The sequence below is a fragment of the Lontra canadensis genome, unplaced genomic scaffold (genome assembly GCF_010015895.1).
Source record: "Lontra canadensis isolate GAN:19392208 unplaced genomic scaffold, GSC_riverotter_1.0 scaffold2, whole genome shotgun sequence".
Lineage (NCBI taxonomy): Eukaryota > Metazoa > Chordata > Mammalia > Carnivora > Mustelidae > Lontra > Lontra canadensis.
Window position 1 is genome coordinate 44097449 of NW_022630996.1, and position 12107 is coordinate 44109555.

Sequence of the window (12107 nt, forward strand, 5' to 3'; positions counted from 1 at the left end):
ATTAGTTTGTAAACAGAAGAACTGAAATTTGAAAGAAAGCACACATGATCTCATTTTTTTCTCTCAAGAAAATAAGAAGGTCAACTGAAAAGAATGAGAGTGTGATTTCAATAGGTGCCTGAGGAAAGCAGTAAAAGGTTTAAAGTAAGCTTTGAGGGAAATATGAGAATGAGCTGGCTGTGGGCAAGTAAAAGGACTAAAAGAAAGCACTGAGGACCTAAAAGAAATTAAACTGATATAGTGGTGACATTCTACAAAAGCATTCAGCTTCCAAGGTATAAAGGCATTCAACGGATCCCAGACAAAATGGAGTAGTCCCACTCAGCTTCAGCCTTAAAAAAGAAATTAACACACAAACATAAGAAGACTCTAAAAAGTGGAAAGAAGAAGGTGAAGTACCTAGGGACACCTTGGGACTTGAATATCCTGAGTCCTCCTTTTGAACCTCCTATATCGCAGAGGGAGTGCTAGAAAATCCTGCAATTCAGAAACCCCAAGAGTCACAGATTTTTTTTTTAAAGATTTTATTTATTTATTTGACAGAGAGAGAGAGATCACAAGTAGACAGAGAGACAGACAGAGAGAGAGATGAGGAGAAGCAGGCTCCCTGCTGAGCAGAGAGCCGGATGCAGGACTCGATCCCAGGCCCCTGGGATCATGACCTGAGCCGAAGGCAGAGGCTTAACCCACTGGGCCACCCAGGCGCCGAGTCACAGATTTAAAAAAAAAAAAAAAAACAAACCCCTAGAAAAGCCTGATCCCTTTAGCCAAAGAACTGGGATGAGAGTGGTCCCGTAGTATAAAAAGCTTTCCTGTAATATTCCCTACTCCAGTCAAATACTAAATGAAAAACTCCCCCATAGCACCCAGTGTCACCAGGGCTGAGTGGGAAGCTGGATTTTCATCCCCACCATCAACAAAGAGGCAGAAGAAGGCAATGTGAGATGGCATCAGCTGGCACTCTACCCAAGTAGTACTGTCACTGGGACCCAGCAGGGAAGCTAAATTCCAATTCTACTCAGAAGCAACAAAGTGGAACAAAGCAATGTGAGGCAGTGTTAGTGAGACTCTATTTTTTCTTCTTCACTCCCCAAGTGTCAGCAGGACCCAGTGGAAAATAGAACTTCCAGGCTTACCAGGCAGCAAAAGGCACAAGGAAGTAAAATAAGGTGGTGGTGGTAAAGCAGACATTTAAGTATGGTTCTTGTTCCCCAGTGTCAACAGGACTCCACGGAGAGATGAATTTCCACTGCCACCCATCAGCAATGAGAGGAGGCAAGGCATTTACCACAATTCAGCATTCTGCATTTGCTGGGGTGGTGTCAGCAGAGCCAGGGAGGAGATGAAGATCTAATCATATCTGAAACTGTACACTACGTTAACTGGGGGCCTATCTCCAAAAAATGAAGGTTAAATAGGATGCAGGGTCTCAGAACATAATACCCAAATGTTCAAAATATGATTGAATATGACATGCCAGACTAAGAACCAAAAAAATCCCAACCTGAATAAGAAAAAGACAACCAAGAGATACCAAGATGACACAGAGGGATTATCTGACAAAGATTTTAAAAGAGCCATCATAACAATGCTTAGAGATCAAACACACATGGAACAAACAAAATAATAGCCTCAGCAAAGAAAAAAAACAGAAGATACAGAGAAAGCCAAAAGGAAATGTTAGAACTGAAAAAGAACAGAAAATTTTTTTAACTCATTGGATTGGCTCAATGGCATGAGGAGTATGACAGAGGAAAGCACCAATGAAATTAAAGAAAGAAAAACAGAAAGTACCCAATTTGAATAGCAACCAAAAAATGGACAGAACCTCAGGAACCTGTGAAACAGTAAGAGAATGATCCAAATTTATGTCATCAGAACTTCAGAAAACAAGAAGAAAGAGTACAGGGTCAACAAAACCATGTGAAGAAATAATTGCTGAACCAACTCTTATAATTTGGTGAAAACCATAAATCTACAAATTGAAGACGAGCAAGCCTCAAAGAGAGTAAACCCAAAAAATATATGCCAAGACACTTCATAATCAAACTGCAGAAAACTAAAGACAAGGAAAAATTGTAGAAGTGCTAAAGAAAAACATCACATTACCTAGAAACCAATGATTCAAATGACAGTGGATTTCTCATGAGATACCATGAAGGATCAAAACTATTCATCATTCATCATTGGCTTCAGTAAAGGCTATGCCTTCAAGACTTAATGATATGTTTAGTGAAGGGAGAAGGTGGTCTGCACAAAGCCTCAAAAGACTGAAATTCTGGGCACCTATGTGGCTCAGCAGGTTAAAGCCTTTGCCTTCAGCTCAGGTCATGATCTCAGGGGCGTGGGATCAAGTCCCACATAGGGCTCTCTGCTCAGCAGGATGCCTGCTTCCCCCTCTCTCTCTGCCTGCCTCTCTGCCTACTTGTGATCTCTGTCAAATAAATAAATAAATAAATATTTAAAAAAAAAAAAAGATGGAAATTCTGTGATGGGACATCACTTAAGAAGCAGCAATGTCCTTCCTTAACTCACACAATCCTCATGTCCACACTTAAGATAATAATGGGCTCCCTCACAGTGGGCAATTAAAAAGTTTCTTAAAGTACTTAGTTAAGTGCCAAAAATGCTTTATGTGCTCCTAGCAAGGGAGGAGGTTATCGTTGTGTTATAAATAGACATAATAATGTCCTTAAATTAACAATGTTTGGTCATAGTATGAGAAAAATCAAATATATGACTTTAATAAAATTTATTCACGCATGAAAATAAAACTTGTTTTGAAATCAGTAAGAACTTTTTTTAAACATATATAGCAGGCCATAAAACATACCTAGAATTAAGGTCTTAAAGAGACTAAAGGGAAGAAAAGGAATAAACGGGAATACAGGATAGTCTGGATGTTCTATGATGGTGTTCAAGGCTGATGAAGGAAAGAAGAGAAGCTAGAAGGTTGCTGACACACGAGGAGAAAAGAAAGACTGCATAAAAACATATTGAAGATTTAAGAGCAGTTATAGTAAAATGAGAGGTTAGGAAATCCTGTCAAGATAAAAATGCACTGGATTGAATTCTACTACTTCTGTTAAGGAAAAATTACACGGGATCACAAAACCCTGTTTTTAGAAGGTTCAACTGAAATTGCAAGAAGGTATGCATCTGAAGTTGTTAAGAAGGTCCAGAAAACCCAAGGTTAGTTGTTCGATGGATCAGTATGACTACTAACATCTCCTAGAAATACATTAGGAGTTGGAATTTTCAAAAATCTTCAAACAAGTTTCCAAAGAAATGTATAAGGTGCTCTAAATAAAAAATGAGTAGATGAACTCACCAAAAAAAATGGCATACTTAAAAAAAAAAAAAAGCCTACTACTTTAGTACAAATTGTGGCTAAAATTTAAACATTCATTCTGATACCATAAAGACATGCATTCACTCAGTTGAGTATGTGAATGCCTCTTCTGCACCAGGCACACTGCAGATACAGCAGCAAGTAAGACACACAATCTGTCCCCAAAAAGCTTACATTCTACTGGCAGAAGCAGACAGTAATAAACACAAATAAAAGAAATATATAGTATGTTGAGAGAAAACTAAAGCAGGGAAAAGGATTACATTCTAGATGAGACTAGGCTGAAAAATAAATCTCTGCAGAAAGAGTTATCATGTCTCCTTCTTCCGTGAGAATGAGGATCCACTGGTCCTCTTTATCTCTCACCTCAAAGTAACCATCCAGGATGTAGCAGATCCAGGTGCAAATGCTCCTCATAGAATATCTTAATCTTTTCTTCATACTTCAGTAGTTTACTTCATATATGGTTATTATGTCCATGTAAGAGTAGTTTCTCTTCAGATCTTCTCTAATTCTTGATCATTCTCATATTTGTCAGCAGCCAGCTTCCAGCAAAGAATCCTGAGCCAGCACAGCTGCTACTGCCTGACCAAGTGGCCAGGCACAGCATGGTGGGGCCACCTCTGGTAGCAGGTGGACTCATCCACATACCAAGCCTGTACTATGAATGGGCCAGGCTGTCACAAGCACCCACCTGCACAATGGCCCAGCCCCAGCCCACTCACCTTGTACCTACTACCCAATTGTTAAGACTTACCACAAAGATACAATAATCAAGACAGTGTGGTATTAGTAAAAAGGTAAATATATAGCCCAATGGAACAGAATAGAGTCCAGAAACAGACTTACACAAATATGACCAACTAATATTTTACAAAGAGGCCAAGGAAAGTCAGTAGAAAATAAATCTTTAACAAATGGTGTTGGAACAACTGGACATTCATATGCAAAAAACACAGACATTGATATAAACCTCACTCCTTATACAAAATTTACATCAAAACTGATCGTAGAGCTAAATGTAAAGCCTGTAACTAGAAAGTTTTTTGAGGGGAATAACAAGAGAAAATCTGCATCACCCTGGATTAGGCAAAGAATTCTTAGATATAATACCAAAACATAATCCACAGAAGGAAAACAATAATAAATTGAACTTTATGAAAATCAAATCCTTTTTCTCTGCAAAAGACACTGTTAGGAGAATAAAATTACAAGCTGTAGACTAGGAAAAATGTTTGTAAATGACACCTGAGAAGGGATTTACATCTAGACTCTGTGTGTGTGTGTTTGTGTCTGTGTTTAAGATTTATTTGACAGAGAGCACAAGCAGGGAGAGTGGCAGACAGAGGAAGAGGGAGGAGCAGACTCCCTGCTGAGCAAGGAGCTCAAGGAAGGGCCTCAATCCCAGGATTCTGGGATCATGACCTTAGACAAAGGAAAACACTTTACCTACTGAACCACCCAGCCACCCCTATCTAGAATATATTTTTAAGCTCACCACTCAATATTAAGAAATCCAATTTGAAACTGGGCAAAAGACTTAGACACTTCACCACAGAGGATATGTGCAAGGAAATAAAAAGATATACATCATTATCCATGAGAGAAATTTAAATTAAAACCACAATGAGACAAGTACTATAGACCTATGAGAAATGCCCCAAACAGAAAATAAAAGCAATAATGTTAACAATAATGAAGAGCTTTAAAACTCTCATTCACCGCTGTGTGCAGGCAAAAATGTTTGGCAGATCCTTATAAAGTTATACCTATAATTACAATCTATCAATCTCTCTCCTGGTATTTATCCTAAAGAAATTAAAATAAACATAAACATAAAACCTATATAAAAATGTTCACAGCAGCTGTACTTATAATAGCCAAAAACTGTAAACCACCCAATGTCCTTTAATAGGTAAACAGATAAACCTGACACACTGATAAATACTACTCGGCAACAAAAAAGGAATAGACTACTGCTATACTGAACAACTTGGATGAATCTCAAAGATATTACGCTGAGTGAAGAATTTAGTCTCAAAAGGTTCATAATCACCATTTATAGGACATTTTTAAAAAAAACAAACAAACCCACAGTGATAGAGAAAACAGCAGCAGTTCCCAAGGGTTAAAAGTTAGGGGGAGGGACTACAAAGGGACAGCAGATAGAAGTTTTTTTTGAATTATGGAAGAGCTCCTCATCCTAATTATGATAATTATACTAATCTATACATATGTTAAAATTCATAGGACTGTATGCCAAAAATAGTCAACTGTACTACATGCTAGTTAGAAAATAAAGTTTTAGGGGTGTCTGGCTGCTCAGTTGGTAGAGCATGCAATTTTGATCTCTGGGTTGTGAGTTTGAGCCCCACATTGCGCATAGAGATTACTAAAAAAAAGATTAATTTTAAAAGAACTTAACAGTAAAGAAGAGCAGAAATTCAGCACAAAAGTGTATGGACTCATATAGAGCTCTTTACTACCATTTGAAGAAGAAAGAAAATACATTAAATAAAGACTATTACCATACATAAATGGTATCATATGACAGCTCTGAGGAACATAAAAATAGACAACACATTTACTTTCATTGCTTTGATGTAAAGAAGAAATAGATTACTGAAGCAATGATTAAAATGATGCCAGTTTAATCATTTCCATGACTATGATGGTTCTATGAAGCCAAACTCTAAATACACAAGCTAGCAAAAGGCTAAAACTTGTGAATAATTAAGTGGGAAGTGAGATCCCCTATGATTACCATGTGTGTAGGTATGTGTAGGTATAAACACTCTTTTAATAACAGCTTTATTGAGATATAATTAATGTTCAACAATATATTTTAAGGTAATATGATTAGTTTTGATCTATGTATAACCTATAAAATCACCACAGTGAAGCTAATGAAACATAGTGATCAAGCCAAAAAAATTTGGTCATGCCACTTTGTAATCCATCCCTCCTATTTCTCCTCTACCCTCAAACCCGAGGTATTAATGATCTCCTTTATGTCACTAAAGGTAAGTGTACACTTTTTATAAGTTTATATAAATAGAACCAAAAAATATGTAGTCTTCCTTTCCTCTGGTTTCCTTAATTTAAGATTCATCCATATTACTGGATGTATTGATAGTTCTTTCCTTTTTATTGCTAGTAGTATTCCAATAGATATGCAGCAAACTGTTTATCCGTTCACCTAATTGATAAGTATTTCAGTTCTTCCCAGTTTGGGGATATTACAAATAAAATGTCTTTGAATATTTGCATACAACTCTGTGTGGACATATGCTTTCATGTCTCTTGGCTAACTACGTAGGAGTAAAAATGGAGTAAAATGGAGTAAAAATGGCTGGGTCACATGGTAGGTGTTATGTTTAACCTTTTAACAAACTGCCAAATTTTGTTTTCTAGAGTGGTTGCTCCACTTACATTACTCTCAGCAATATATGAAAGCTGCAGCTGTTACACATCTTAGTCAACACTTGGTATGGTCACTCTTTTTGATTTTAGGCATCCTAGTAGAAGTACAGTAATATATCATTTGGGGTGGGGTGTTTTTGTTTTTTTTTTCAGATTTTATGTATTTATTTGACAGAGAGAGACACAACAAGAGAGGGAACACAAGCAGGGGGAGTGGGAGAGGGCGAGGGAGATGCGGGGCTTGATCCCAAGACACTGGGATCATAACCTGAGCAGACGCCTAACTGTCTGAGCCATTCAGGTGCCCCTCGTTTTGGTTTTTATTTGCTTTTGCCTAATAACTAAAGATACTGAGAGCATCTTTGCCCATGTTTATTTGCCATCTAGGCATCCTATTTTGTAAAATGTCTATTTAAACAAATTTGTCCATTTTTAAACTGAGCTGTCGTCTTATTGAGTTTTAAGAGCTCTTTGTAAACTAGATACATGCTTTTTGCAAATACTTTCTCCCAGTCTGTGTATATCTTGCCTTTCATTTTTGTAGAAGTGTTTGCTGAAGAGCAAAGTTTTGAATTTTGATCAAATATGAATTACTGATTTTTTTTTAAGATTTTTATTTATTTGACGGACAGAGATCACAAGTAGGCAGAGAGGCAGGCAGAGAGAGAGGGGGAAGCAGGCTCCCCACTGAGCAGAGAGCCTGATGCGGGGCTCGGATCCCAGGACCGTGGGACCATGACCCAAGCCGAAGGTAGAGGTTCTAACCCACTGAGCCACCCAGGCGCCCCTGATATTTTTTCTTTTATACTTGATGTTTTTTAATATCCTATTACCAGAAATCTTTGCCAAACTCAAAGTTAATAAAATTATCTCCTATGTTTTATACCACTTTTAAAGACTTAGGTTTTAATTGTAATTCTAAGAGGCACATGCCACCACAATGTTTAGAGCAGCAATGTCCGCAATCGAAAATATGGAAAGAGCCCAGATGTCCATCCACTGATGAATAAAGAAGACGTGGTATAGATATACAATGGAATATTACTCAGTTATCAAAAAAATGAAATCCTACCATTTGCAGTGATGTGGATAGAACTAAGGGGTATTATGCTTAACAAAGTCAATCAGAGAAAGACAAATATATGACTTCATGCATATGTGGAATTGAAGAAACAAAACAGATGAACACAGGGGAAGGGAAGGAAAAATAAAATAAGAAGTAATCAGAGAGGTAGACAAATCCTAAGAGACTCTTAACTATAGAAAACAAACTGAGGGTTGCTGGAGAGGAGGTGGGTAGGGAAAGATGGGGTAAGTGGGTGATGGGCATTAAGGAGAGCACTTGAAGTAATGAGCACTGAGTATTATATGTAACCAATGGATCACTGAACTCTACCTCTGAAACTAACAATACAATATATGTTAATTAATTTATTAAAAAAATAAAGACTTCAGTTTTACATTTAAATCTAATATACAGGGGCACCTGGGTGGCTCAGAGGGCTAAGCCTCTGCTTTCGGCTCAGGTCATGATCTCAGAGTCCTGGGATCGAGCCCCGCATCAGGCTCTCTGCTCAGCAGGGAGCCTGCTTCCCCCTCTTTCTCTGCCTACCTCTCTGCCTACTTGTGATCTCTGTCTGTCAAATAAATAAATAAAGTCTTTAAATAAATAAATAAATCTAATATACATTTAGAGTTAATTTTTATAAATTGTGCAATGATTAAGTCAGTTTATTTTTTATATATAGATACCAGTTGTTACAGCACCATCTGTTGAAAATGATCATTTTCCTCACAGAATTCCCTTGAAATCTTGGTCAAAAATCAACTGATCATATATTTCTACTAGTTCATCTATTTCTACTGTCTTTATGCTGTTCCATCGTTCTGTATGTCCAACTTTACACCAACATCACAATGTTTGATTCATTATTATACTTTTATTGTCTTAAAATCAGGTAGTTTAAATTTTCAAAACTATTATAGCTACCCCAGTTTCTATATATTTTGATACAAAGTACACCTGATTGTCAATTACTATTTAAAAAAAAAAAAAAAGGCCTAGAAGCATTTTTGTTGAAATTGTATTGAATCCATAGACCCATTTATCCCAGGGTCCTGGAATAGAGCCCCATGTCAGTCAGACCTGCTCAGTGGTCTCTCTTGCTCCCTCTGCCCCTCCCCCAGCTCATGCTCTGCCCCTCCCCCTGCTTATGCTCTCTCAAAAAAATAAAATCTTTAAAAAAAAAAAAAAAAAAGAATTCGCATCCATACAACATTCAATCTTATAGTCCATGACCATGATGCAGCTCTCCATTTAATTATGTCTCCTTTAATCTCTTTCAACAATACATCATAGTTTTCAGGGTACAGGTCTTGAACATTTTTTGTCATATTTATCCCTAAAAATTCCATATTTTTAATACCGAAGTAAATGACTTTTTAATTTCAATTTCCTATTGTTTGTTGCTAGTATATAGAAACCCAGTTAATTATACTGATTTTGCATCCTGCAACCTGGCTAAATTTGTTAATTCCAGTAGCTCTTAAGTACAGTCATAAAAACTGTACATAACTAATTTCATCTTTCAATAAAAACAGCTTTACTTCTTCATTTTTTAAACTGCATGCATTTTATTTATTTTTGTTGCCTTATCATGCTGGCTAAAACCAGGATCAGCAAACTATGGCCCGCATGCCAAATCTATGCCACTGCTTATCTGTGTACAGCCTACAATCCAAGAAGAGTTTCACATTTTTAAATGTTTAAAAGAAAATTAAAGAATACTATTTCATGGCACATGAAAATTATATGAAATACAAATTTCAATGTCCATAAATAAAGCTTTATTGGAATACAGCCATTCATTCATTTAAATGTATTTATGGCTACTTTCCACAGTAGCAGAGACCACATGGCTCCCAAAACCTAAAATATTTACCATCTGGCCTTTTATAAAAAACTCTGCTGACCCCTGGGCTGGAATCTCCAGTACTATGCTATGCAAAAGAAGTAAAAACAGACATTCCTTCCTTGTTAATACTTAATCCCTCATAATCTGTAGGAAGAGTAAATTTAAGCCATGGATAAAAAAGCAGCTACTAGGTTTATAGTATAAGCAGAAACACTTACTCAAGGCTCATTTGACATTTATTTTCCACATATGCATGAGCTGTTTATAGATTAATACAGGACAAAATCATCTTTATTGTTAAGCTTGACTTTAATAAAACTAACACGATAGCATGATATGTAAAACATTTATCAAGCCAATTGGTAGTAAATATACAATAGGTGATAGAAAGTATACAGTTTATGATAAGACTTTTTTAAAAAAGAGAAAAAAAAGTAATTTTCTACTAAATCTTTTTACTAAAAAGCTACCACTGCTTTTTATCCAAAGCAGTATGTTGAGGAAAACCACTCACTTTATATACTTAAGTATATGTAAATATATTTGCACACACTTATATATTTTTACATATAGCTAATCTATTTCAATTAAAAAATAACATACCCATAATAAAAGGCAGCCATAAGCATATAAGTCAGAACTTGGAGAAGCTGGCTTTCCCATTTTCAGTTCAGGTGATATCAAACTCAAGTCACCAACCACCATGTTCACGGAGACTCGCTGACTCTACAAAAACAGTCAGTTAAATATTTTTTTTAAGATTTTTTATTTATTTATTTGACACAGTTAGAGAAAGCATAAGTAGGGAGCAAAAGTAGGGGTAGCAGCAAACAAAGGGAAAGGGAGAAGCAGGCTCCCCACCAGGCAGGGAGCCCAATGCAGGGCTAGATCCTAGACCCTGGGATCATGACCTGAGCCAAAGTCAGATACTTAACTGAGCCACCCAGGTGCCCCACAGAGTTTAGAGGCAATACAGATGAGGTAAACTTCTGTGAAGTCCTCTGCATTTCATCAACACAAAAATTCTTTTGAAATATTTCATTCTCTCTTGATTTCAAATATTTTTACCCAATTTCTGCTATTATAAATTGCTCTTAAAATCAGGCTCATAAAATTAACAGTGAGACTTTGGTTACATTTCACATTACAGACTCAAGTAGATTCAAAACGAAGAAACACCGATTATTTAAACATTTGGGACCTCTTTCATTTCTTTTAAAGATTTTATTTTATTTATTTATCTGACAGAGAGAGATACAGGGGGATAGAGAACACAAGCAGAGGGAGTGGGAGAGGGAGAAGCAGGCTCCCCATGGAGCAGGGAACCCACTATGGGGCGCTGTCCCAGGACCCTAGGATCATGACCTGAGTGGAAGGCAGACACTTATCGACTTACCCACCCAGGTGCCTGGCACCTCTTTTAAAAATAAAGTTCAGAGGGGGCAGAAGAAGTGCTATTTTCTAATTTTGAAAATTTTAAATAGCTTTTTATATATACATATTTTTTTTTAATTTATTTGACAGAGAGAGAGATCACAAGTAGGCAGAGAGGCAAGCAGAGAGAGAGGAGCAAGCAGGCTCCCTGCTGAGCAGAGAGCCCAATGCGGGGCTTGATCCCAGGACCCTGAGATCATGACCTAAACCGAAGGCAGAGGCTTTAACCCACTAAGGCACCCAGACGCCCCTCTAAATAGCTTTTTTAAAAACTGGAAGTCTACAATGTACTTTCCTTCTTTAATGATTATTTTCTAAGTATACCATTTCTTATGTGTCAAAAGATCAGTGATAAGAACATGAAACCTGTGTATTCAGAGACACCTTGGCTGCAATTCCCACTCTCCCATTTTTCTTCCTGTGTGACCTTGGGTTTTAACCTCTTTGAGCCTAAATTAACTGTAAAATGGAAATAATACCTATCTTACAGAGTTACTCTAAAGATAAAGGTAATTAGCACAATAATTACCTAGTACATATCACTAAGAGTTAATTATCTCTTCTCCCACTACCTTTATCCTTGCTTCCCACAGTGTGGTCAAGAGTCCTGTGGCTAAAGCATCACCTGAGACCTTGTTAGAAATGCAAAATCTCCCCCAGAAATGCTAAATAAAAATTTGCATATTAACAAGATTCTAGGTGATTCATATGCATTGTAAAGTAAGAAAAGCAATTATCTTGATAACAGACTATCTTTCAAATTTTTCTTCTTCATTAATACTTCAGTCTCAAAGCAGTATGAAAAGAGTGGAGCAAAGATGAGTTTAATCAATATTTCAGAGTAAGTAATTTTAAATGAAGATTAAAACAATATTTTGGGAGATAATAACAGTTGACAAGTAAGTATAAAAGAGGAAAAATAATTCTTGGAGTAGTCATGATATGCATAGTTGTGCAAATGGAATGCTCAAAAAGTAAACTAA

General features: G+C 36.7%; 1 protein-coding gene across 3 annotated transcripts in view; it reads right to left on the reverse strand.

Annotated features, from left to right (window-relative positions):
- Positions 1-12107, reverse strand: part of STK31 (serine/threonine kinase 31) — an 86324-nt gene that overhangs the window by 15722 nt on the left and 58495 nt on the right. For all 3 annotated transcript variants that reach the window (XM_032873102.1, XM_032873112.1, XM_032873091.1), the window contains one exon: positions 10294-10416. In XM_032873102.1, the coding sequence (XP_032728993.1) occupies positions 10294-10416 (123 nt within the window). The remainder of the gene's footprint in view (positions 1-10293; positions 10417-12107) is intronic.